The following is a 27,412-nucleotide window of genomic DNA, read 5'->3' as shown; positions in this document are numbered from 1 at the left end:
GCCCCGCCCCACAAGGACAGAACGTAAGTGGCCACGGGGTTTGCACAAGCAGAGGCGGCAAGACGAGGCATGTGGCTGGGAAAGTGTTTACAAGCCCATCAGGGCTCTGGACCACAGCCAGGCTCCTGACGGGCCTGCGGCCCATGCGAATTCCTTAGCGAGGTTACATAATGACACGGCTGTGCTCTCCAACGCCTCTGCCCTCCCACCCGACAGAAGCATGTTTACTGAACACCTGAGGCTCTGCCCTTTAGAAGTTCTGGGGTGGACTCGAAAATCTGACCCTCGGTGCGAGCACATCGCAAAGACGGGCGGGCCAGGTGTGCAGTGGGAAGGTGCGCGGACAGGCCGGCAGTGTTCAGGCAAAGCTGGACAGCAGGTGGGTGTCACCAGGGCCCCCAAGTCGAAGGAATGACAGACGGAGCCCCCTCCGCTTTCCCACGTAGCATTCTCAACCCAAAGAGCTCACGAGGCCTTACTTCTTGTAAACGGGACCCCTGTTACTTCTGTTAGCCAGTCTCAGTGCAGAATCCCTCATGAGGAAAGAGGCAGGTTTATCTGTGTAGGAGGCTGACATCTACCAAAATCAAGGAGGGGAAAAAAAAATCAAAGGAGAACATTCCGCCTCACAGGATGGTGAGCAAAGTGTCAACCTTCCCCGGGAGCTCCCTTCCACTTTCCAGAGCAGAGGCAGGCTCTGCAGACGCCAACCCAGCCGAGCCCTCTGCCGCTGGGGGGGTGGGTAGCCTATCAAAGCATTCTCTGCAGCTTAGGATTCTGTCCAAGTCACAATCACTGCCAAATTCTTGATGAGAAATTAAACCGCCTACACATTTGAACCTTTACACAGAAAAGGCCCTGAGACATTCCCCATCTGCAGTTTTCTCCACTGAAGGAACGCCCACTGGATTCGCAGAGGTGCGCACCAAGCGATGACTCCCTAAACCTGAAGGACAGGGCAAACCGCAGTGCAGGGGTCTCCCACGGTTCATCTGCGCCCAGGGGCTTCTCCCGCCTGGAGACTCTGGAAACCAGAGCCAACCTGCACAGCAGGAGGGGAGACGGCTCACGCTGCTCCCCAGGAAGCTCGGCAAACACCAAGGAACGTTCTGCCGCCCAGCTACTTCCCTGTGTTGATCCCCGAGGTCATTTTCAGGTTGAACCAACAGCCCTGGGATTCCAAGGAGCCCACAGATCATGCAGCATAATGTGTCCCCCAGAGATTACGGTCTGAGTGTGGGGATGCCCCGGGCCCGTCCTCCAGGCCGGACAGCACGGCCTCAGAGACTCTCCTCCTCGGACACACTGGAATCCTCTCTCCCACCCGTGGACCTTCAGATCCTGCCTCCGTGCACTCGCGCACACACCAAAGCCTACTTGCACGAGAGTGATCTGCCAGCTCATCTCACTCAACAACTAGAACCTAAACTCTTGGAAGTAGGACCTGTGTGTGATTCCCGTTCACATCCACCATGTTACCTGTTCAGGACACACCCTGTGGGGAATGAACGAGAGAACGAATGACAAATCAGAGCCTAAGGTGCCGGAGAACCAATGGTACCTGATTTCACTATTAACCTTACTAGAATAGCTTTATTCTAGAATGGGTTTATTCAATGGACACAGGTACTATGGGCTGAATTCTGTGCCCCCAGAATTCATATGGTGAAGTCTTAAAGGTGGTTAAGGTAAAGTAGGGTCATATAGGTGGGCCCTAATCCAATCTGACTGGGGAGATCAGGACACAGATACAACACACACACACACACACACACACACACACACACACACACACACACACACACACTCACACACTCACACGAGGGAAGATGATATGAAGACACAGGGAGAAGACAGCCATCTACATACCAAGGAGAGAAGCCTCGGGAGGTACCAGCCCTCTGACACCTTGATCTCAGACTTCCAGCCTCCAGGACAGTGAGAAATGTCTATTGTTTAAGCCACCCAGTCTGTGGTGCTTTGTCATGACAGCCCTGGGAAACGAATACAAGAGGCTAGAGCTACTTTTGAGACTTCTTAGAGATCAATAGCTAAACTAAACCTCCTAGGTAATCATTTCCACGAATGGTGCAAGGAAAAATTACCCTGTGTGATGGAAAATTACCCATGTCCAGCTGTAACCCGCATCGTCCTTCTCCCATCTGATAACGTTGCAGAAAATAAGTGCAGAGTGTACAAAAATGAACTGTAAACACAGGAAGTATAAATCAAATAATAATTCAGTCCGAAAATACTCCATGTTAAGAACATGGTGCAGGAAGGGGCTGGTTTTATCAAGTTAAGCGTTTCCTGTGAAGAGATCCCTATTTGCCGGCCTTTCCAACGGAAGCAAAAGTTCACAGACAGGGTGACTTCACGGCCCAGAACATTCCCCTCAAGAGACCCCATGGCGACAGGACACCTGAATGCCAGCCCTCTCGGGTTCCTGCAGCATCGCTCAGGGCTCATGCAGCCGGCTGTCCCCTCACGCAAGAGGCAGCTTGCAGTTCTTGCTGGGGTGTGGACTTGCCCAGGGACTCCCGCTTCCGGGGCGGCTCTGGGCAGTAAGCTGGGGACGATGGCACACTGGGCACAGGGTCCCCTCCTGGCTCCCAGCAAGCATGAGCCGCCACCCCTGAGGAGCACAATTACTGGCTCGGGAGAGGCTGGGACCAGTCAGCCGCCTGCCTCAAGGGCTGGGCACCCACTAGGGAGGCAGACGAGGTACCCAGCCACGACGCATCATCAAACACGGCCTCGGGGAGGGCACAGCCACGTGCCCCAGTCGTGCCTGATGTGGGTGACACGGGTGCGAGGCATTAGCAAGACCCAGAGGAAAGAGCCATGGGGCCGTGTGCAGAACCAACCAGATAATACGGGATCTCTGGGGCTAAGTGATTGAGGGCGCAGGACACCCAGGGGATCCTATGCCACATACGGGAGCCTGGACCCTCTCCTTCCCCCGCGGGGAGGATGCTGGGCCGCGGCTGCGGAATGCCGTGCTCGGACAGGGTCACGCTGTGAGGGCTCAGGGATTCAGGATCCATGTGGGTAGAGGATCTGCACGACTGACGAGAGAAGTGGAGCCAGGGGACGCCAGGACGAAGCTCCCACATGGAGTCTGGGGAACCGGTGGGGACGGTCCTAGAAAGCAGCAGAATGGAGGCCAGGGGGCTGGCGGGCACCAAGGGCTGAACCTGAGGCCCGAGGACCGAAGGCAGAAGTGAAGAAGAGGCAGCGTGGACCCAGCGAGAGAGACACGGGGCCAAGAGGACCAGCACTCGGGGGAGACAGATGCCCAGAGGACAGCAGCGCAGAGACCCGCCAGGAGCCGGAGGGGAACCGGCAGAGGGGCTCCACAAAGAGAAAGGGTCCACGTGACAGGGAGTGCCGCAGAGACGGCCACGGGGGTGCGGTCCCTGGGATGCGGCCGGAGGGAGGAGAGAGGGCGTGCAAACCATCCTTTGCCAAAACCTGGCCAGGAAAGCGGGCAGGCAGAGGCAGGGGTGCCCATGGGGGAGGAAGGGCCTGATCGCCGGGCAGAGAGGGGCCAGTTCTTCCTCCCCAGAACCTCCAAGGAGGGCTGCAGCCCACGTGCTGAGGCCCACACCAGCCTTCTTGCCATTGCTCCCACTTGGGCCTGTGCCGCACCCCACCTCTGTGCCCCCGTGACCGTGAGGGCCCCTCCCAGCGCTGTACGAGGAGGAGAGGTCCACCCACTCTGACGGCTCTAGGCCGACGGCCCCCTAGCCACACCGATGTCCGCCCTTCACCCTCCCCACCCGGGCCTCGCGCGCCTCCAGAGGTCTCGGGCAGGTGCTCCCCGAACCCTCGTTGGCCCGACGCCTTCACCTGCAGCTGGTGCTTCGGGATGTGCCGCTCAGCACCGAGCAGACGCACACGTGTCCGCTGGAAGGGAAGCTTTTCGAGCAGGGCCTAATCATCACACTTGCGGACTTCCTGCAGAGAAGTAGCAAAGCAGGCACAGGGAAGGGCGAGTCCCATTGGGCCACTGGCTCGAAGCCACTTACCAATATACCTGAAAAGAGCCATGGGCTGAGCACACGCGGCGACAGGCGCCTTTCACGTGGCCATGGGTGCCCAGAGGCACCATCTTTCATCTGCAGACGGTGCAGGCGACCGCATCCCAAACTCCCAGCCCGGTGCCTCCCTGCTGCAGCAGGGCCGGCTTCGACAAGCTCGCCGTGTGCCGGGGGACGGCTCCCAGCGCCTGCAGTGGCACCGGCTGGTGGACACCGCGGGGTCCAAGCGTGTCTGCCAGCGCCTCCTCCCCCAGCCCCGCTTCCCAGCTCCCCAGGGCCAAACGGCAACCACCCACCTGGGTCCCCTCAGAACAACCCCAGCCGCCTGCTCAGGCCACATCCCAGCTGAAGCTGGGTGCACGTGATGCTCAGGTAGGCACCCTGCTCGCAGGCGGCGGTGCCGACGTGGGCCTAGGACAGCAGTGAGACGCGTTAGGCAATCGCCCGGGGGCACGGGGAGGTGGTGGCCACCCCCAGGCCAAGCCTCAGTGGGCCCTCGGTCACAGCGCGAGGCCCTCACCCCCCGCCGGCTGCCCCAGCTCATCTCATCCCCACGACGCTCGCCTACAGTACTCATGCAGCAGAAGGGGGCTCAAGCGTGGACAAGACCCGTCTGAGGCCACCCAGTCCCCTTAAGCCGTAGACCTGCTGGGAGCCCAGGCGTGGGACCCAAGGCCCGCCCGGCTGCGTGATGCCCCTGTTGGGCCTGCGGCTCCCAGTCTGCTGTCGCTCGTACGTAGCTGCAGGGCTTCCTTCCTTCCACCCGAGACCAAGGGCTTTCTCCCCCGCGTTCCCACTACCTCTCTAAGTCACAGTCCTATAAGGGTTACTCTCAAGGGGTGATTCAGGGCATTTTCAGGACACAGAAAAGAGCTCTGCTAACACCACGTTTCCCAAAAGAAGACGGCAAAATCCAAGCCCTGCACGATCTGGCTTCAACCTCCCAGGACAAGTAATTCCCACAGGGTCATCCTCGAGGCCTGGGGACTGCTGCACCCCCTGCCCAGGGCCTCACGCACACCTCTGAGGGCGCTTCCGGCTGGACCCCCCGGCCGCCGGCCCCAGCCAGCAGGACCCACGCTGCGGCGCTCTCTGGATGTCCCGGCTGCGAGACGTCCACTTCCCCTGCCAGGCTCCTTCAGGACACAGACGTCCCTGCGTCCCTCCCTTCCTTCCTGTGCTAGGGCCCAACTCAGACGTTCCGAAAGCTCAAAACGGGACCTCTGGACAAATAACAGTACGAAAGGAAGGAGGGAGGGAAGAGACGGTGGGAGGGAGGGAAGAGACGGTGGGAGGGAGGGAAGGAGGAAGAGGGAAGGAAGGAGGACGGAGGAGGGAGGGGCGCAGGGATCCGGGGCAGATGAGGTGACTCGCCACCACCGGCCTCTGGGCTGGCCACCTCCTGCTGCCTCGAAAAGACCCCGCAGCCACCAGCCCGCAATCAAGTGCTCTTTCTTGGAGGGGGAGCCCCTCCCTCGGGTCATCACAAAGGGACTCGGCCGACTACTCATCACGGACCCCAGGGAGCACCCAGCCTGGCCATGCCGACTCCAAGCCCTCTCCCAGACCAGGGGCAATGCCCAGCTGGGCGCACGTCCCAGCAGCAGCTCCACCCTCTCGCAGACGCTCTGGGTCTCTTGGTCTCCTTTTTAAAGGAGGAAAACTAGACCCAGAGGACAGAGCTGGTGAGCGACAAAAGTCACAGCCAGGTAAAGCCCTGGCTGGCGCCCGGCACACAGCAGGGGCCCAATAAGTGCTCAGCCCTTTGCCCAACAATCCCGGGAGGTCCACGGAGACTCGGCCAGGGCTGCATCCTGGGTAGAGGAGCACAAGAGTAGGGGCGTCCCTCCCCTGCCCCGTCCCTCCCCTCTCTCCTAACCACAGAGATAGGGAGGCCACGAGCTGCTGTGCAGAGCTAGGAAGGAGAACCCAGCCCCGAGCCCTCCTCCCTCGGGGCAGCGCAACACCGTGGCTGAGAAAACAGGCTCGTGGAAACGTAGCAACCACCCTGCGCCTCGGCTTTCCCACCTATGAAACGGGATACTGGCTCTTCCATCTCAAGGTCGAGGAGAGGGTGAAAGACCATGACTGTAAAGTGCTCAACGTGCTGACTTGGAAACAGAGCCGTCTTGCGGTTGGTCTGCTTCTTCTTCCCCCTCATGCGCCTTCTGGGCCTGCAGGTGCCTCTCTGGACACAGACCCCTGAGGCCTGGAGGTGGAAGGGGCGCCCCCTGGGGAGCCCGCCAAGGGGGCGTCAGCTGTGAACGCGCCCAGGATCTTTACCTTTGAGAACCTTCCTGAGAACGCAGGACGGGGCAAGGTGGGAGTGCACGAACCACGAAGAAAGGGTGGAAAACCCAAAATACTAGGAGAAGTTAACGAGACTCCTCAACAACACTGGACGAGCCACTTAAATCAATAAAAAGCCAACTTGTGAACCGTCTTATCTTCTCGTCATGGGGTGTCCTGGGGCCCAAACAGATTCCAGGAGAGCTATTCTGTGCCTGCAGGAAGCACACACGTGCCTTAAAGGTTTTCCTGATTTCAGACAAATTTCTTTTTTTTTAGATGCGTGCACTTTTTTATATTCAAGATAGAAAAAAGGCGAAGGTGGAACAGAGTAGGGTGTCGCTTCTGCCCCAAGAATCAAAACTATCTGGAGAAATCACTGTTTCAGTCATAAACCAAGCTGCAATACACTAGCTGTATTTCCCACCTAGGCCACCAACGATAAGTAAACATTTTATGTCTATGCCCAGCCCTGGAAGGCCTAGGTCATGTTAAGACTGCACACCGTGCTCCGGTAACTGGAACCCTGGGAAGCGCAGTGGCGGAGCTAGGACTGTAATTTCAAGGGTGCACACAGCAAGCGGCTCTACCAATTTGTTCTGTTCCTTTCATTAAAATAGGTGTGCTCAGAAAATTAACCCACTGCCTTAAGGTAGAGGCTACTTTCCATTCTTCCCTCAGGTTTTGTCGGGGCCGGGGTAGGGTGGGAGGCGGCTTTCATGTTCTTGCTTTAAGATGAACTTGGTTTTACCTTTCCAGGTACGATTACTGGCAGCAGAGGCAAGGCCATGACACTCACCATGATGTCCCCTTTCAGGAGCTGGGCTGGCTCTATGGCGATATAGATCCTGCTTTGGTTTTCTGGGCCGACGTTGCTTTGGAATAAATGAGAAGGTACATCATTACGCGATTTCATGATTTAATGGAAAGAATACGTTCTGAGAAAAGCAACCCCACAATTGAAATTAAACAAAATATCCTGCTTGGCCCAGGAATCCAATTCCTCAGACTCTCTCCTATGAAAATGAGTCCAAAGAATGTATGAAAAACCAACCGGGCCAGGCAGGGCCCTGAGAGCAACGTCACAGCCAGTGCCCGCCGGCCCGCCCCAGGCCCGTGCACGATGGAGCGCGCGGCGTAGGGTACTGGCATGCCAATGCCAGCAGCCTCTGTGGTAAGCAGAGGGGGAGGCTGCCCAAGCTTCACCGGTGCCTGGGTCCAACAGGGTCCGGACACGTGATAACAGTTCATTCTGAGTGAGGACACGTGCTAAGAACATTTTTTACCTTTATTCATTTTCCATTGATGTGCATAAAACGCTTCTCCAAACAAAAAAAGCAAAGCAAATAAGTCTAGAATTAGTACATATTCTGGAAATGTCTGCCTGACCTTTGTCTAAACTGCAAAGGGGAGAGAAAGGGAGACCACCGTGGCCCTGTCCCAAGACCCCGATGTGTTTACTTCCACACGGTGTGCGGGGCCCTCTCCTTCCCCCAGGTCCCAGCATCCACGTCCCTTCACAGAGCCAACCGTGTGACCGCGGCGAGACAGCTGCTGGGCAGGATGACGGGGGCAATGCACCCACGGCTCCCCTTCCGTCCCCTGCTCTTAGCTCACCTGGTTTCCCCCCCCTCACCCCTCCAGAGGGAGAGGCAGCCGGGAGCGGGCCCCCTCCCCCCCGGGCCCTCCGGAGGCCCCCAGGAAAGCAGCCACACTTACTAGATCCCCGACGTGTACATAGGCTGCATGGCTTGGTAGAGCTTGAGAAAGGGCCGGCATGCTGAAAGACACGCAGAATCGGCTGTCAACACGCGGGACTGAGGGCCAGCGCCAGGCGGCGCGTCTCGAGACCCTCACCCCGTGGGAGACACCCACCTCCGCCAGAGTCGAAGTTGGGGGTCCCATGCAGGATGACGAAATGCAGGAACAGGGGCGAGGCGTTCATCTTCACCGTTCCTGACAGGAGCCCGCTGAGGAACTGCACGTACCTGCGAAGGGCAGCCAGCTCAGGGCTCCTGCACAGCTCCCGAGCCCAGGTGGGGCCGGAGGGCAATGAGGAAACCCGCCTGCACTTCCGGGAGAGAACCCATCCTGACCGCTCACAGCAAGGAGGGTGGACGCACCCCAGGCCCCGGCCCACGCTCTGCAGAGCATGGCCGAGCCCACAGCCCACCGGGCGTCTCTGGGCCTTGCACGCTGACGTGGCCGATGACCTGGAAGCATGGCCAAGGGTGCTTCCTGAGCGTGAGCCCTCACACGCAGCGCCTCTCGCTCTGCACCCCGAGTGCAGGTGGCATCGCTTCTGTCCACGGAACCCACAGCCAGGCAGGGCTGGGCCACGGGGCTGGCACGGTCTCCCCGCAGAGAAGAGGAAAGCAAGAGACCTGCCGTCCCATGGGCGCGCTCTCTGAACCAAACCACACCTCTGAGGGCATGAAGGTCACTCGACTCAACTCTCAGTCCTACCCACCCCGCCTTCTGCTCACACTAGGAAGCCTAGTGGGAGGCTGGAGTCCACACCCCAGCCCACAGGAAGCCTTCGGATGCCACAGCCCACTGCGAGAGCCTCCCCTACCATAAAGGGCACGAGCGCCCCTGAGCTGCACTGCCCTCCCGTCTTCCGGCTTCTCTGTGCCCTCCCTCCTCAAGGCCCATCTCAGAGACAGAGCGCACGTCTGCCGTGTGCCGGGAGACCTGCCTTCTCTCTGAACACCGCACACAGCCTCGCGCGCCATGCTGACGGCCCCGCACCCTGCGTGGGTGCCTGGCGGCCTGGAGAGAAGATTGTACCCTGGAAGCATTGCCTCACTGGTTCCTCCCAGGGCACAAGGTGGCAGCTGTGACCCCAAGTGGGCACACACCTGTCAAGCTCTCAGATGCCGCCTGGCCTCGGCCTCTGCCACCACCTGGAGTGTGCGACTCCGGAGCAGAACCAAAGCCTACCCTATCCAACATCTCTGTGCACCTCTAATGACTACACAGAGCCGCGCAGGCGCAGGAAGGAAGCATTCACTGAATCACCAGGCTGTGCGGCCAGCACAGCGTCCTCTATACCCTCCAGCCAGCCCACCGCAGTCCACCCCACTAGGAGGACCAGGGACCACCCCCGCCTCCCTAGGACCGAAGGCTAGTCATGCTCAGCCTACTTAGGTTAAAAAAATGCTGCTTTTCTCTCTCTGGCTTATTTCACTTAGCATGATGTCCCCAAGGTCCATCCATGTTATCACAAATGGCAGAATTTCATTATATTTTATGGCACAGTAATACTCCACTGTGTGTGTGTGTATACACACACACGCGCACACACACACATTTTCTTTATCCATTCATCCACTGAGGGACACTTGAGTTGTTTCCGTATCTTGGCTATGGTGAATAAGGCCACATACAATAAACACAGGAGGACAGATATCTCTTCAAGAGCCTGTTTTCATTTCCTTCGGATATATACCCAGAGTGGAATTGCTGGGTCATGTGGTAGTTCTATTTTTAATGTTTTAAGGAAACTCCGTACTGCTTTCCATAGTTGCTGCACCAATTTACATTCTCACCAAGAGTGCACAAAGGCTCTGTTTTCTCCATGTTCTCGTAACCACTTGTTTTTTCTTGTCTTTTTTTTTTTTTTTTTTTTGCGGTACGCAGGCCTCTCACTGCTGTGGCCTCTCCCGTTGCGGAGCACAGGCTCCGGACGCGCAGGCTCAGCGGCCACGGCTCACAGGCCCAGCCGCTCCGCGGCACGTGGGATCCTCCTGGACCGGGGCACGAACCCGTGTCCCCTGCCTCGGCAGGCGAACTCTCAACCACTGCGCCACCAGGGAAGCCCTCTTAACTTTTTGATGACTGGCATTCTAACAGGTGTGAGGTGATATCTCCTTGTGGTATGATATCACTCATAATATATGGAATCTAAAACAGCCAAACATATAAAAGCAGAGAGTAAAATGGCAGTTAGCAGGGGCCGGAGGCTTTGGGGACAGGACAGAATTTTTAAAGGGTACAAACTTGCAGTAAGTAGTAAATATGCCCTAGAGATACAATGCACAGGGTAGTAAATATTGTAGTATAATTATCAAACTTGCTAAGAGATATAACTTAATTATCCCAACCACTAAAAAAGAAATGATAATTATTGTAACGCGACAGAGGTGCTAAGTACGGTTACAGTGGCAATCGTATGACAATACGTGAATGTAACAAATTAACCCCGTAAGCCTTAAATTTACACAATGTCATTTGTCAAATACACCTACATTTTTAAAAATATTGAATTTACACGAGCAATTCAGATGCAGTCCATTATCTCAAGCAGCTGACTTTGCATACAAAGGAAACTGAACAAGAGAACATTTCTAGTAAATTTCAAAACCAAAGTTTAAAAACTCTACTTGAAGTCTATGCTTTTAGAAAAAAATGTTAGAAAAGAACATTCACTTCAGCTTAGGGGCCCCTCCCAGTGTTTCAGTTTTCCTGGTGGCAAACCGCTCTTCCTTTCAGAAGAGGACAAAACCTCACCCAAGTCACAGAGTCCAGACGCAAGACCTGGAGGGCCCGGGAGGCCACGTGGCTGGGCCGTGGCTGCAGGAGCCTGGCCACCAGATGGCCCCACGTGCCTTCCGATTTTATCTTCTATGTCGACAGCAGACACGAGAATATTCAGGTGGCCTGTCCAGCTACTTTTTATCACCTAAGTGCCACGCACTGCAGATTTCTGGGTTCTCCGGCCACCCCCTCCCCACCGCCGGGTCATGAGCACAGGAGAAGGGATCACAGACGCTGAGCTGGGGCCATGAGTCGCCACCTGCTCTGGACAGCGGTCTCCCCTCCTCCAGCACGGGTCACCAGACAACCCACTTCCTCGGCCTTGTCTGTGGCCCGGCTGCTGTGTTCACTCTGTGGACGCCTGGCCGTTCGCTCCTTCTACACTGACCTCAGGTGGCCCTTCACTCTCTGGACATCCAAGGGACCCACGAGCACACAGACCAGGCATCACGGAGGGGGGTGAGGGTCAGTTTCCGTTTTACATTTCGATGCAACCGTGGAGGGTCCTCCCCTTGCCCTGACACAGCCTGGCCGGCGCCGTTGCCCAGCAGCCGGAGGGGATATGAGAAGTTGCTTCTTTCAGGTGGCGTGTCGGCATGACCACAGAAGAATGTTGATTCCCTGCAAGCTCCCGAAGAAGGAGCCAGAAGACAAGGGCCAGCCCTCACATGGGGTTAGGGACCGAAGGGAGGGAGTGCCCAGTCCTCTGCCTGGGACCCAGACACGGACGCCTGCCCTCCTGACCAGTCCATCATGGAACCAGTGCAAAAAAGCCCTTCTCATCTGCCTTTAGAGAAGTCTGCCTTATATCGATTCCCATTTTAGGTAAATCAAAGACGTCAAATGTTATTATAAAATGCAACTTACTTCTTCCTTCACATGCTTCCTTGATAAGGAAAAAATATAAAATTGTTTTATATTTCACGGCATTTTCTATTAATGAAGTGCTACTTCCCAGCAATTATACTGCCTAACTTCGTGGAGCTAAAGTCATTTTGGGTGCTTGTTCATAGGATGCAATACAAGCACAATTTCTGAGTCCAAGTTCTGGATTTTGTGATACTGCAGAAGTTTACCACAAGGCTTGTTAGTGGCATGACTGAGATCAGAACAGCCTTTAAAGAAAACCTCACGCCAACCCCATCACCCCGCCATCCACCTCCTAAGAGAGGGACAGGTGACAAGGGTCATATAGGTACTAACTTTTGTAAAGCATATGGACAGAGTGGAGACAGCACCCTTGTCCCTTCCTTCCAGCTGTGATGAGTACAGTCCTGTGGCTGATGGTGGACATAAATGAGCCGGACGTAAGCCTGGGGGTGCCTCACCTGTGACCCCAGCCCACCACCAAGCACCCAGGCAGGTCAGCATGGCCACCGGGGACAGCACAGGCCCCTTGCTTATCTCCGGGGCTTTCCTCCAGGGCCTGCAGGCAACTACCGGCAAAGCCGAAACTCCAGATCGCACAGCTGAGCAGCTGTCGGCCCTGGCTCCCCCAGTGACCGTGGCCTCAGCCCAAGGGGCACCCCTGGCCCCCTGGGGGCTCATGGCAGCGGGTGAGGGGACACTCAATGCCATAAATTAAGCCTATCTCCTCTCTATGCACCACCGATGAGTGTGTGTGATGGGGGAGGAGTAAAGAAAACCTTGGTATGGGAAAACACATTTTTCAAGAATTTTTCATTGGCGTGGCCTCATCCTGCTATTCCCAGAACCCTTTCACACCCTCATCTGTCCCTCTGACCAGCAGGCTCAGAAGCTCTGCTGCAGGCCGCCCGAGCGTGACCCGGAAAAGAGAATGTTGTTCTTAAGTCCCAAAGACATCACATACAAAACGCCCGATAAAAACAACAAAGTTCATTGCTAATATACGCCGTCATTGCTGCTGCAGTCAGCAGTGGAGCTAGCCACTGCCTGCGCCATGGGAGGGAGAGGACAGGTAAACAGGGCCCGTGTGGCAGGAAACTACCTGGAGAGCCGCCATCACTCCCAAAGAAAAACAATTCAGGCCACGGCTGAAAATAAGAGGGAAGAAGAGCAAAGGCCAGGATTCCACAATTAGTTCCTCCAGGAAAGTGTGGCAAGGATGAATGTCAACTCTTGTCTATGTGATATTCACCCACAGCACTGAAGGAAAGGTGTGTACGAATGAACGGACAGGGTGTCAGATGGCCTCTCAAAGCCCATCCCAGTGTCTCACCCAAAACAGAAAGTCCTCCCTGGTCAGCGCAGCTCTCACAGCCACACACGTCAGACAGCTCACCTGTCTCCCAGCTGTGCTCTTCTTTCTTTCGAGGGAAATAGCTCCCTGGGGATGAGGTTTTCCCCACTTCGTCGCAACTAGCAAGTACGATTAAGAAACCAAGCTTGCAGTTGGCAGGGCACTAACAGAAGAGCACACGCTTCCTTCAAGTTCCAAAGCAGCTGGAAATTTGCAGTTGTTCATTGCATTATTTATAACCTCTTTCCAAAGCAGAAACTTACATGTGGAGTTTCCCTAAATCTTCCTACATATGTGAGTTGTACTTGACATAAGCTTAAATATCCCTGAAAACAAGTGTGAAATGATACTTTTGTAAGCAGAAGGAGCCACTGTGTCGGCCCATCTCTCCCTAAGGCTTCCCGGTGTCACCTCCATACACTCAGAGTGGCTACAGCTGCAGGGGAAGCACGGATGGCGGGGAGACGTGGGCAGGGCCCCATCAGCTCTGGCCTGTGCGCCAGACCCAGGCTCGCTGGTTACCTAACGTTCCCCGGCACCTCCCCGTCCCGGCCGGGCTGGAAGGATAACACACCTCAGACCTCTTCCAGGCGACCCCGAGGGATGGCCCCGCTCCTCGAGCCCGCCCTGCAAGCCGGGCCAAGAGGACGTGCGGAGTGGACGAGGCACAGGGAGCCTGCTGGCCTCAGTGGCCGCACTCCCTCAAAGACACATCCTCGGAGGAAGGATCTGCACATCTGCTTCTCTCGGCAGCCTTCTGGCTTCAAGTTCAAGGTTCTTTCAGACACTCAAGGCATCATGTCAAAAACTACAGAAATATCAAAACCCAAATAATGCTGTAATGTTGGGGAACTTTCCAGCAATTAGAAACACCCAAGAATCCAATCCTGGTGTCTGCATGCCCAGACTTTTGGCCTCCCTTCCCTCTACCTCATGGGACACAGGAATGACCCCCGCCCAGGACCTCCCTGGGCTCCCTTCTTCTGCACACCCTCAGGAGAGGTTTGCTGTCCCCAAGAAAAAGCCGGTTACCTGTCATTTTCCCCACTAAACTCAAAGGGATGGGACCCGCTTGTCCCAACTCCTTCGTGGAAGGAAAGGAAAAGCGGAGAAGGAAAGGAGGTCAGAATTTCATTGTTTAACTCATCACTTCCATGATGCTGATGATAACTAATGCTGGAGGAGGATTTTCTTTAATTACTTATCGAAGTGAAAGGGCCTCCAAGTTAACGGGAGCCTCTCTGACACAGCAGGCTCAGCAGCCCTGCAGGAGGTTACCCCGGGGCCTCCACAAGTTGCTCCTGGGGTTTGCTCAAGGCGGCAGGTGCAGGGAGAGAGAAGCGCTCTTGCCGGAGGAATTCTGCTGGAAGCGAGCAACCTCCAATGGGCCATTGCTGGCCAGGCTGCTGCAGGCCAATGGCTCGGTGGCTTTTAGGAGTGAGGCACAGAGTGACAGAGAATTTGCCGCCTGTCAAGTGGACCTCCTGCCTCTCGAGCTCTTAAACCCAGTATTAAGTGAAGGGCGGAGGAGGCTTACTGCTGAGGCTCTAAACTTCTTGGACCACAAACCCAAGCTCTCACCACAAGATGGATTTTAAAATGGTTTCTTGAGTTCAGTCCTAAAACAGCCTGCAACGCTCCCTCCCACTGTGGGCATTTGGGACCACGGCGATGGGTCCCATCACCACTGTGCCTGTCCCCACAAATGCGGTCATCACACATCCTCCGGGTCTGAAATATTCCTCCAGAGGTACTTATACATTCACTCAATCGTTCACCCGCTTCATTACGAGGTGGCAAGCGTCTTCCGATGCAGGCGCTGGGCGGGCTGGCATTCCCCTAATCTGTGGGTGCGGGGAGATTAGCCTCAGAATGCAAAAATTAACCCATGCCACCCTCATAAAATGTAAATACTACAGTTTCTGTCGTTCAATGATGCAGGAGAACCATGGGCACGTTAAAGTGAGATGTTTCCCTTTTTCCACACTCCTTCAATGGTATTAAAAAGTCTGAAGCATGGGGCTTCCCTGGTGGTGCAGTGGTTGAGAGTCCGCCTGCCGAGGCAGGGGACACGGGTTCGTTCCCCAGTCCAGGAGGATCCCACATGCCGCGGAGCGGCTGGGCCCGTGAGCCATGGCCACTGAGCCTGCGCGTCCGGAGCCTGTGCTCCGCGACGGAAGAGGCCACGACAGTGAGAGGCCCACGTACCGCAAAAAAAAAAAAAAAAAAAAGCTGCAGTAGGTAGTAAGAAGAAAATGAGGCAAACATCCTTCCCCGGTGCATGCCGAGTTTTGGGGTGGGTTAGCCCCTGTTTATCCTCACGTCTCACGGAGGGGCTCACATGAATGTAACCATTTTGGAAACTGCTCGACCAAGAAATGACACTTAATGGTTCGAAATAGATCAAGGGTCTGTTTAACTGTAATACTAATAAAATGCTGGCTTTTCCCAGGCAGCTCACATGCCCTGTGGGATGGCCAGGGCACGGCCAAGCTCTGACCCGTGGGTCCTACATCCACCAGACATTCTGGTCTGAACACAAACAGACCCAGCCATGGGAAACACCCGGGACAAAGCAGGAGGTGCCTCTGGTGGTCCCCGAAATCCCTTTTTTCCCAAGTGGAAATACTGAGACTTGGCTCTTGACCAAAATATACCTGTGACCCTACCTCCTGGAACCTTCAGTCCACCCAAGACCGCGGGTCCAGCCCTCTGGCACTGGGGGGAAAGATGCGAGGCACAGGAAAACCATCTTGGCAATTGCCCGGACAATACTTGTGCAAATGCCCTGCCACTTGCTTTAAAATAAAAATGCAGGGCTTCCCTGGTGGCGCAGTGGGTGAGAGTCCGCCTGCCGATGCAGGGGACACGGGTTCGCGCCCCGGTCCAGGAAGATCCCACATGCCGTGGAGCGGCTGAGCCCGTGAGCCATGGCCGCTGAGCCTGCGCGTCCGGAGCCTGTGCTCCGCAACGGGAGAGGCCACAACAGTGAGAGGCCCGCGTACCGCAAAAAAAAAAACAACAAAAAAACCCGCAGTGTTCTCGGTTCCCATCTGCAGAGGAAGTGGGTCTGGAAGGCAAGTGGCTGCTGGCTCTTCTCAGGCCACACACCTGACCCTCCTCTGGTTCTTCTCCACCTGGGCCTGGTGACAGCGTGGATCCGCCTGGGAGCAGGCGGCAAGAGGAAGTCTGCTCCCCAGGGTCCCTCTGCAGCATGTGCCAGGGGCCACGCCGAGCAGGAGAGAAGGGGAGGTGGGCCAGGGGGCGCCGAGGAGAGAGAAGACTCCTGGGCCTCTGAAGCTGGCCATCAACAAACCTGCGTGTGTCGACAGCTTTACTGGACATAAGCTGCTTTCACCTGCTTCCTACTGCCCATAGACCCTGTTAGAGTGGCCGTGACAGAGACCACGTGACCTGCAAAGCCCAGAGCAGCCGCCATCCAGACACAGCTCACAGACCCCTGGTCCAGGAGACACCAGCCAGTCCCAATACAGAAATGGCCCAACACCAGCAGAGAGCTCGGAAGACCCGATGGCTAAGCGTGTGGGGAGGGAGCCCTGCGTCCACGCTGGAGCCAGCCAGGGGCCCCCCGGCACCCACACGCAGGGTGGCTCACCCTTCACCCCTGGACACCGAGAATCCCTTCCCTCCTAATCTTGGCTGGTCAGGGGAGGTGCGTCTTCTGTCCCTACATTTTTTTTTTTTAAATTGGAGTACAATTGCTTTACAATGTTGTGTTGGTTTCTGTTGTGTTGGTTTCACTGTACAAGGAAGTGAATCGGCTACATGTATACATACATCCTCTCCCTCTTGGACCTGCCCCCCGATCCCACCCATCCAGGTCACCACAGAGCACCCAGTGAGCTCCCTGCGCTAGACAGCAGGTTCCCGCTAGCTCTCTGGTTTACACATGGTAATGTATGTATGTCAGTCCCAATCTCCCAGTTCATCCCAGCCCCACACACACGCTTTTAAACGTAAAATCTCATTCACTTTTTCACTCTGGCTCTGGGACAGATACATACCGTTTCTGGGACGGCTGCATTAAAGCTGAAAGTTTATCATCATAAAATTTCTTCATTGCAAATCTGTCGAGGGCTTGGTCAGCACTGGGGGAGAGAGAGAGAGAGAGAGAGAGAGAGAGAGAGAGAGAGAGAGAGAGAGAGAGAGAGAGAGAGAGCGCACACGCTTTAACTCCATGGCCACCGCAGGAGGCCGGGTTGTGGGGAGTGACATGAGACAGGCCCCGAGGCTGTTCTGAGTGGCTGGCACTCACTAAGAGCTCCATTTTGCTACACCCCCTCCCCAGGGAAAATCCACTTTAGCCTCTCTTCTAGGGCCTCATCTCCCCCAGGAAGACGTTCAGGGCCAAGTGGAAGTCAGGCTTGCAAGGTCTGGAGTCCCCCCTGAAACAGCAGCACCCGATCCTAGGATGTGGCACTTTCTGTGCAGCATGTCCGGCAGGTGGGGGAGTCACCTGCCTGCCTTTTCTCACCTGTGGGCACAGGCCACTGGCCTATCTAAATAACCATCTAAAATAATAACGTTGTCTAAATAAGGGGCTGGGCTGGCAGGGGTGCACAAAAGAAAGGGTCACTTAAGAACTGAATATTTAACATACAGAGCACGTAAGTTTTTCAGAGTAAAAAGTATAGTTACATATTCACCTATACATTTTTTTTTTTTTTGATGTGGACCATTTTTTTAAAGTCTTTATTGAATCTGTTACAATATTGCTTCTGTTTTATGTTTTGGTTCTTTGGCTGTGAGGCATGTGGGATCTTAGCTCCCCGACCGGGGATCGAACCCACACCCCCCTGCACTGGATGGCGAAGTCTTAACCACTGGACCGCCAGGGAAGTCCCTCACCTATACATTGAAAAGTATTCCTTTTTCTGGAATTCACTCGTTTTATTAAATGCTGATAACGCATTTTGGTCAAGGTTTACGTTCAGCATTAATATTGTTATCAGCATTCATAATATTAGCAACAACTCCATCTTTATGAACTCTTATCTTTCTGGTGCTGGTACCAGAATGCTCTTCCTACTTTACTTTGTGACGTGAAGTGTCTGTTTTGATCTGGACACAGTTTGTGACAAAGGCCTTAAAAACGTCTGCTCGCTATGATTACTTCTGAGAACAGTATCTAAGGGGAAAATAGTAGAAATGATCAAAGATGTATCGAGGAGAATTTGTTATCACGGCATGCTTGAGCGTACAAGATCGTTAGACGGAAGCAACTGAAATTCTAAAGAAAACCTGCAAACGACCTGGATCGGCAGAATCGGTAAATGCTAAAATACATAATATTCTATTCATCTATTCATACTGTTAGTCCTACTAGTACCAGCAGCGTTAACAGCAGCTAATACCAGCACCGATGCTATTCCAACTGTCTTACACGAAACGACACACTGAATTGTCACAAAACCCTGGGAGGCACAGCCATCATCCCCGCTTCCCAGGTGAGGACCCTGAGGCTTAGAGCCTTTCACGTGAGTTGCCTGACACGTGAAGCTGAGACACACTTCGATCATTCAGAAAAAGTGGTACGTTTAGAGACAGTGTCATGGATAAGCTGTAAGTGACTAAAGCTTAGCCTCTGTGCTTTCCAAAGGTGCCAGGACTGCCCATGGCGCATGGAACTCTGGATCCAGACAGAGCTGCGCTGTTGTGAGCAGGTGAAGTCTGCTCTCTGACCAAATGTCTTTGGCTCAGCAGAGGGATGTGACGTGACCAGCAATCTCAACTTGTCTGGCACGCACACAAGTACTTATTATCACCAAGAAAGGATCTCATTTTTGCTCTGGGGTTGGGTTTCCTGCCTGGCAAGCCATGGGCTCCCCAGTTTGTTTCCAGAGAAAACATTTGGAAAGTCAAATTTCACTCCTTAACGCTAGAAAGGAAAGGGTTTATCGGCTAATGTGAATAGGCTTATATTTCCTCAGAATGGAGCGGTTCATGCTTCACAAAGTGGCCATTGAACGGAGGGAGCCAACGCAGATGCAAAACCCATAAAGAATGATATTTCTGAACTGGGTCTCAGTGTGAGCGGAGACGTGTGCTCGGAAAGGGCATCTGGGTCCACCAGCACGGCCAGCGCCAGGAGGGCTGGCACGCGGCCGCTGCCTCACTCACTGGCCTCGCGGTGCCTGTCGTCCCCAGTGGACGGGACCGGCCTCCTGCTGGCGGCACCCACACGCCCACGGCGCACCTCCTGAGAACCGGGCCAGACCAGGCTTCCCGCTTACGGGCCATGAGATCATGAGCAAGCTGCCTAAGTCCACCAAGCCTCAGTTTCCTCATCTGTGAAGTGGGAGCAATGACTGCTCGCTCCTAGATTACCTGGGAGGATTGAGCAACAAAAAGGAAACGTGCAAAGTACTTCCCAGAGGCCCACTGCATACAAACATGGCGGCCATGCATGCAAACATGGCGGCCATGCATGCAAACATGGCGGCCGCGGCCATGGCCATGTACAGAATTTGAGGCATCCAGTGAGACAGCACTGCTCTTCTTTACTGACGGTAATGTTTGTGCCTATCGTTCTTGTCAGAGAATGACAGTGCACTCACTTTATCTTTGACGCCTCCATGAAGTCTTCAGTGTGAATCACTGCACACCTACGACAGTGTCTTTCTCACAAGTGCAAACCCTTAGCTGCATCTGAGCTTCTAGGCACCAGGGACACGAGCCTCGGCCTCCAGGTCAGCTCCCAGGCGGACCGCCCCCCGCCCACCCAGCCTCAGAGCATCTCGATGCCCAGGGCGGTGAGGACGCTTCCCTCTTACCTGGCCGAGACATTGGTGAAGTGCATGTAAGATGATATGACCACGCCGATGCGTCCCTTTCCGCCCTGCAGGAGACAAGAGAGGTCATTAGAACAGGAAAGCACTCGTTCATGCACAGGATGGCAAAGAGCCTGCCTCGGAGGGAAGCCAGCGTTACCCGCCTCTGGTCCCTGTTCTGGGGGACGGCAGCACCCAACTCAGAAGAGAACACACATATGGGGTGCTGATGGCAGGAGCAGGTGCTATCCGGGACATCCGAGGACACCCCCGAGGGCAGGTCTGCACAGGGGCGGCCAGTCAGTTCCTCATTTCCCAGTGAGGCTGGAAAAAACCGTGTTGGGCGGAAGCCATTAGCGTGACTTAATCACCCAGGTGAGAGAGACCCGAACGCCCCATTCACAGGCTGAGAGGGCTTTGAGGGCTGCACACAGAGCCCTGAGACGTCCAGAGTAGCAGGACAGCAGGTCCCAGGGTGCTGCCAGCATCACTGTCCCCACCTACCCAGCCCTGCCCTGTCACACACAGGGGACCCCCACCCGAGGCAGCGTCATGGAAAATGCATCACTCGACCCGTAACCACAGACATGCACAGCCCGGACAAGGCAGCCGGCAGGGCCTCGGACCAACATTGCCAACAGGAGAAGGTGCCTGGGAGCACCGCAGCTCCGTGACAGGCCACCTCGACCAGAACCGTGGACTGCCACCTTCTGAAACACACTGCCATGACCCAGAACGGCGACCAGCAAACCACAGCCCAGCAGCCCACGTCTGCCCCCCACTTGTGTCCCTATGAGTTAAGAGCCACCTTAACATGTTTAAACAGTTGAAGAAAAATCAAAAGAATAGTATTCCAATGACACATGAAAATCATACGAAGTCCAAATGTCAGTGTTCATAAATAAGGTTTGATTGGGACCCAGCACGCCTGTTTGTTTAGGAGCTATTTCCACATGGCAGCGGCAGGTGGAAGGAAGTAGACTGTGGTGCCCCAAAGCCTTGAAAGTCCTGTCTGGGTCTTTCAGGAAGAGGCAGCAACCCCTGATCTAGAGTCCCATGAGCCACCATGGCTGTGACAACACCGTGCAGATCGTACGTCTATTCTTGAAAGGGAATGATGGAGGAAATTCAGGTCCAAATCTGGCGTGTGACCGTCACCCAGGAGCGATCTCCTCTCTGTCTCATCAAGGGCATGTCTTACAGAAACTCAGTGCAGACACACACTCAGTCCTTCACTGCTGAACCCTGGCACCTGCAGTTGTCACTGCGCAGCTACTGGTATGTTTCTTGCATAAATTCACCTGCAAGTCGGGCACGCGGGGCGGCTTCACTGCCCCCATCTCCAGTGCTTTTCGTTGCGTGCGCACAGGAAGTCTTCGAGCGCAAACAACGTTCTTTAGGACCAGAACAGCTTTTGTCTGCTCTTACCAAAAATCAGAATCGCTGACTACACAAGTCCCAGCGAGTATCCTCCGCCAACAACTCAAGACTAAACCGTGTGGAGGTGGGTGAGACTGTCCAGAAGAACCGCAGGCAATTTCTACTCCAAACTAGTGTGAGGGGGGACTTGGGAACAAACACCACCCTTTGTATCCGGCAGGGAGACAGGGGTCTCACAGTCTGGCCTTAGTCTGCCCTCCCCAGGCCAAGACGGTATTCCTGGCACTCCTGGCAGTAAGAGCACATTCTGCAGGGCTGGCAGGTTTTGGGGAAAGTCAGCAATCTCACCCCCTGCAGCAACTATGATGAACTTCCCTTAATGTCAACATCTGTAAGTTCAAATCACAAGAGGGCTTCTCTCTCGTGGCATGTTTTCTAGCTCATCTTGGAAAGGGTTCATAGGTCACCAGAATTAGGGCAAGAGATGAGCAAACTGTTCCCCAAAAGTTTCAACATGTTCCAGTTTAATCCCACCAACAAGACGTTTCCCAAGAGGCAAGCGTAGTTTAGAGGAGGGACACGTTTTAGAGAACTCTGTGAGCTAAGTTCATCACTTGTGGCCCGGATGTTGTAAATAATATTATAATTTGTTTCATTAAAAAAGTGAACTGAGGGGCTTCCCTGGTGGCGCAGTGGTTGAGAGTCCTCCTGCCGATGCAGGGGACACGGGTTCGTGCACCGGTCTGGGAAGATCCCACATGCCGCGGAGCTGCTGGGCCCGTGAGCCTGTGCTCTGCAACAGGAGAGGCCACAACAGTGAGAGACTTGCGTACCGCAAAAAAAAAAAAAAAAAAAGTGAACTGAAATGGAATGCATGGTGAAGGGGGTGCGTCTCAAGGTCCAGGGACCAGAATCCTCTGGAGACACAGCTGGCAGCAGGTCTGGGTGCACCGGGCGGGCATTTCTCCCCAGGGTCAGGCACTGCAGCTGCTCCGGGTGGGTTAGGGGCCACTGCCTCACAGGCCTGTGAAGGGATCTTAGGCAACAACGGCCCCTCAGTATTACCCTCACTGTGTCAAAATCACCAAGCCGAGCCCAATGAAAAATACAGACATTTTTTAATTGACAAGAATTGTTTTTTTTTTTTAAAGTCTCTTTCTTTAAGTTTTCACCAAAACATAAATGTGGAGAGAAGCTCCTCCATATAACACAGTCCTTGAATAAAAGCTCTGGTTAACTTAATTTAGTAAGAGAACTAACGGGACTCCCTGGCTGTCTGAGGGAGAATGTAATCAGGTTAGATGTCAGAATAAGGAACAAAAGCAGAGAGCAGCAAACGCACTGTGTGCTCCCAGTGGCTTTTCCTCCGGGCCAGGTGACCCTCAAATGCCCCAAGTGCGGGAGCTCTGAACATGGTCAGCCACTGTCTACCCTCCTCATTCTACAGGCAGATCTCAGTGCCCTTGCAGGAAACTCACACAGCAAGTCTGATCCTTCGAAGGGAAGGTTCTCTTACACTAAGCTCCCTAACGCAAAGGCTTTTTGTGCAGCTTTTGAGTGTGTAAAGTCTGAAGGAAGAAACACTTTAAGGTGGAAATGTCTATTGTTTCGAGACGTGCTGATGGTCATAAGAATTTGGTGTAAAATATACAGGGCAGGGAGCAGCCCCCTTCTTCTGGGAAGGAGACCCAGCCACTGCACTCCCCGCCCCCGCTTCTCAAAGCATTCCTCCCACACGCTGCATGAGCTCCAGGTGTCTGGGAAAACGGATCAGATCTGAGGAATCCAGGGTAGTGCAGGAAAAGGCTACGGACAATCCAAGGCAGTTGAGAAACTGGAGAAGTAAGAGGAGAGGTAGGTTCCAGAAGATGGGAGGGCGGTAGGAGGAGGGAGGGGTGCAAAGCAGGTCAGCGCAGCCAGGACGATGCGCTGCTGTGCTCACAGCCAGCCCCGGGCACCCTGCAAGGGTAGACATGTCACGTCCCCTTCGGGCTGACCTGCTTGGAAAGGACCATAAGCCAGCTGCAGCGGCATCCTGCCCACAATGCCAAGCCAGTCGACTAGCATACCTCAGGCGGCACAGAGCCCAATGCCGTGCACCTTAAGAGCCCCCTTCACTTTTTCAAAAGCGCTTCCCATGCAAAACAAAAATGCATGAAAATGAAAGGATTCCCTCCCAGGGGTCCCTAACCTTAGCTTCACCATGTGAAGTTATGCATTCAGGGACCTCCATCCTATACATTCTGAAGCCACACTCTGGGAGACTGGATGACTCTTCCCCCCCACCCCCGACCCTTAGAATAAGTATGAAAACCTAACCACAGACCCCTAAAGAAGCTGGAAGTTAGGGCGAAAAGGTGGGCCCCCTGGGCCCCCGAGCGGGTGCTCACCCTGCAGTGAATGACGACCACGTGCTGGGGGTCACTGTTCAGCCAGGCCTCCTGCGCCTTGCAGATGGTACACACCTTATCCAGGGGCGGCGCGTGCAGCTCTGGCCAGCCCACGTCCAGAATCTGCGGGGAGAGAGAGGAGGGTTCCTGGTGTCCATCTCCAGAAGCCCTACGAAGCCATCTCATGACGGTTTTTTTTATTTACCAAAATATCTCATTTTAGAGTAAAGAACAAGGCTGCATGCTCCTTTTCTAAAACTCAGTGGGAATTATGGCTCCTTTACTGGAAAGAAAAATATGAAGGATTATGTTTTCCCCAGGAGACATCTACTCCCGGGTCTTATCTGCTTTTCTGCAGCTGGAATGACAATTCTAGAAAGGGCTTTCGGGAGCCGCTAATGGTGCGTGGCGCATGGGGAAAGAGGCCCAGGTCTGGCAAGATCTGAAACAGGAGTTCTCCGCAGGGGCTGCCAAAATTCCTCCCTTCAGACTAAAATCGCAGTTTGGGAAAACGCTGAGAGCCATTCCTCCACACAAAGGGCAGATAACTTCTCAGAGGGAGATGCCTATCACAGGTGACACTCCCCAGAGGAGAGGAATGTGCCCAGGAGGGAGGGAGGAAGGCCTCCAAACCTCGGTTACAATTCAGGAACAAAGAAAGTCATCATCATGAGATAAGGAACCTGGCAGGTCTCTGGGCAAAACATGGCATCTCTGAGCCACCTGACACATTCCCAGCTCTAAAGCTGAGGGCCACGCGGTGCTGTTATTTTTGCTTTCCGTTTACTTTTTTAAGAGGGGAGGGGAAGGCAGAGCTCTGTCTTATTATAAAAGCAATAGAAATTGTGTAAAATGATGGAAAAATTCAGAAAACCGCTGGAAGCAGGGAAAGGCCTACACCCCTTCCACCACTCAGAGCAAAAGCCTGTTCTGGTGAATCCCTTACACTCTTTTTCTACGTACATTTAGCAAATACATAAATTCTATACTCTGCCCTTGTTAACGAGCATTAAAACAGGCAATTCCCCATGTTACTATTTTTTTTATCCTAATGGCTGCAAAATGTTCCAACATATGGAATACGGTATGCATACATATACCATATATACCATAACTTATGCTTATGCAATCTTAAAAATTTCCCCCTAAATCTTTGCTGTTAAAAAGAATAATGGACGGAGAGGGAGTGCATGGATGTAGGGAGGTGGCAGGAAGATCTTTGAGGTGAAAATGTTCTGGATTTGATCGCAGTGGTGGTGACAGAAATCTACATATTTGAGATGGTACAGAACCCCCCCACACACACACACACACACAGCGACTGCACGTAAACCCAGCGGAAGTTGCATGCAATCTGTGGATGGTACCAATATCAACTTCCTGGCATTAATATTTTACTATAAGTTATGCAAGACAGTACCACTGGGGAAGACTGGGCCGGGGGTATGTGGGATCTCCCTGTATTCTTTTTGCATTTTCCTGTGAAGTTATAACTATTTCAAACTAAAAAGTGTTAATAAAAAAAAATAAGCCATGGATATGAACAGTTCCTAATACCCCTCACTAAGTCATATTCCACAAAGACTTGCTACAAACCCTTTTCGCACAAGCAGGATAAGCATCGTGGACCTTTAACAAAACTCAGAATATAAAGGGCTAAGATCCATACCTTTGGGTTAAGCTTTGTAAGGTCATATCTCTTTTCCGAAAGGTTTAACACCTACAAAGGGAAATAAGAAGCTATTAGACTAAACATGGTCCTCCGAGATCAAAGAGGATACAGTTGCATTCTCACACGCTACTCGCTTTCTAGATGTAGAGGATTGTAAAAGATTGAAACGTACAGATATGTAATTGTCACAGAATGAAAAGCAAACAAAAAGAATGACAGCACACAGATCCTGCGGAACTGGACTTGGCCCCCAGAAAGCACGGGCTTCGTCAGAGGAAGGACGTGTGGGAAGGAGGGCACCTGGTCCTCAGGGAGCCCAGGCCCTGACACTCCGAGGCAGCCCAGAGACCCGCGCGCTCACGGAGAAGCAGAGCTGCCTGCGAAACCTGACCACACCTCGAGGAAAGGAACAAATGAGGACAACATTGGAGCAGAAGGGGCTCCCCAGCCTTCTCTCTCCAGAGATGGACACTGCGGAGAGCTGAGAGGAGGGGTGCTCCTGGGATGAGGGCCCGTGGTCCCTCTACCCCAGAACAAGCTGTCTCCTACACCTGTGGACCGTGGGCCCCGTTAGAACCTTCCTTCTTCAGAGGGCCGATGCCTGTGGCCTGACAAGACAGCTGTGGGCAGGGAGGAGTTCTGTCCCCACAAGCACCTGTCAGGGCACACAATTCAGACGTGCACGGGGGAGGAGATGCACTCACCCCGGGTTCTGAACTCAGAAGCCATGGAAGACACACAGGTGTGTCTTTCTTCAGATTGTTCAAAAAGGTCCCTGTCCCCAAACAAGGTGAGCACCCGGCAGCCTCGCCATTGTACAAGGGGGCCTCTGGCCAGCGTGGAGGGAAGAACTGCCCCAGCTCCCGGGGCTCAGGCCCCAGGCCTTCGCGGGCTCAGTGAACAGCGCGCGGGGCAGGAAGGACGAGGCGTGGAGGGGACCCCCCATCCTGGGCCAGGTGTCAGGACGAGGACACCATTCCTGCAGGGCAGGCGGCTCTGGGAGCGAGGACGGGCTGGGGTGATCTCAGGGGCTGGACCCCGCCTTCCCTGCCTGTCACCAGGCCATGCTGAGGACGGGCGGGCGTCAGGGGGAAAGGCCACTGGGCCACGCAGGGGCTGCTGGAAGCCACCCGGAGGTCACCTCCCCCTGCTCTGCTTCCAGGGCCACCCGCCCAGCCCTTCCAGGAGGCCGATGAGGATGGCAATAACTACCCTGTCGTTTAAAGAGGTCTTACAGGCGGGTCTGGAGAGGTGCGAGAAGCTGTCATTTAACTCAGAGAGCGGAAGACGGAGCCGCAGGGCCCTGCGGCAGGACCGGCAATGGCACGGAGGGAACACGCAAGAGCAAGGGGCGAAGGAGGCCGTCCAGGAAGACTCTGCTCTTCCGCGGTCTTCCTCAACTGGGGGCTCCATCCAACAGCCTCACACGTGTTTGAAGTGGGGCCGGGACAGACGCCGGCTCCTGGATGCCCACCCTCTGTCCCCCGACTCCCTTCAGCAGGAGGGAAGGAACGGGGCTTTGGAGACGGGGACACCAAGCCCAGCAGCCGGGGCAGAAACCGGCGGCCCTCGGGGCGCAAGTGCGGAGCCCAGACGCCCCAGACCACCGCGGGCCGTGTGCGGCCAGCCAGTGCGGCCTCTGTGCGGTGCGTCCCCCTCCCCGGCACCTCTCCCCATCCACCAGGCCCCCAAGGGCGCTGAGCTACGCAGGGATCGGGATGCCTTCCCGCCCGCAAGCTCCTCAGTCCACGCATGTGGGCGCCTTCGCCAAGTTTCAGCCAACTCAGTGTCCCCCAACGTCCCCACCCTTGGTGTCCCCTCAGCCGTCCTCACGCTCTGCGTCCCCGCTCACCAGGTAGTTGTCCCCATGCTTGGACCGCAGCATGCGCGTCACCTCCTGCAGGCTGTGCAGGTACGACTCCTCGGAGCAGCCCGCGGGGAAGGACACGGCAATGATGCGCTCGGTGATGTAGGTGAGGTCCAGCTCGCGGCCGTCCTCCATGGCGGGGCTCAGCTCTGCAGGCCTGGGAGACACGCGGCAGGCTGTCAGGGGAGGGGCCGAGTGCCAGGACAGCAGAAGTCGAGGG

General features: G+C 54.7%; 1 protein-coding gene across 2 annotated transcripts in view; it reads right to left on the bottom strand.

The window, feature by feature from the left end:
• TNS3 (tensin 3) overlaps nucleotides 1-27,412 on the bottom strand; it is a 224,120-nt gene that overhangs the window by 99,932 nt on the left and 96,776 nt on the right. For both annotated transcript variants that reach the window (XM_082846490.1, XM_082846491.1), the window contains 8 exons: nucleotides 27,178-27,349; nucleotides 25,323-25,373; nucleotides 23,654-23,776; nucleotides 19,887-19,951; nucleotides 17,118-17,201; nucleotides 8,208-8,320; nucleotides 8,052-8,112; nucleotides 7,132-7,207 (listed from right to left, as the gene is read on the bottom strand). In XM_082846490.1, the coding sequence (XP_082702616.1) occupies nucleotides 7,132-7,207; nucleotides 8,052-8,112; nucleotides 8,208-8,320; nucleotides 17,118-17,201; nucleotides 19,887-19,951; nucleotides 23,654-23,776; nucleotides 25,323-25,373; nucleotides 27,178-27,327 (723 nt within the window). In that variant the 5' untranslated portion in view covers nucleotides 27,328-27,349. The remainder of the gene's footprint in view (nucleotides 1-7,131; nucleotides 7,208-8,051; nucleotides 8,113-8,207; nucleotides 8,321-17,117; nucleotides 17,202-19,886; nucleotides 19,952-23,653; nucleotides 23,777-25,322; nucleotides 25,374-27,177; nucleotides 27,350-27,412) is intronic.

Source organism: Leucopleurus acutus (genome assembly GCF_964270905.1).
Source record: "Leucopleurus acutus genome assembly, chromosome: 9".
Lineage (NCBI taxonomy): Eukaryota > Metazoa > Chordata > Mammalia > Artiodactyla > Delphinidae > Leucopleurus > Leucopleurus acutus.
Note: the sequence above shows the minus strand (reverse complement) of the source record. Positions and strands in the feature narration are given on the sequence as shown.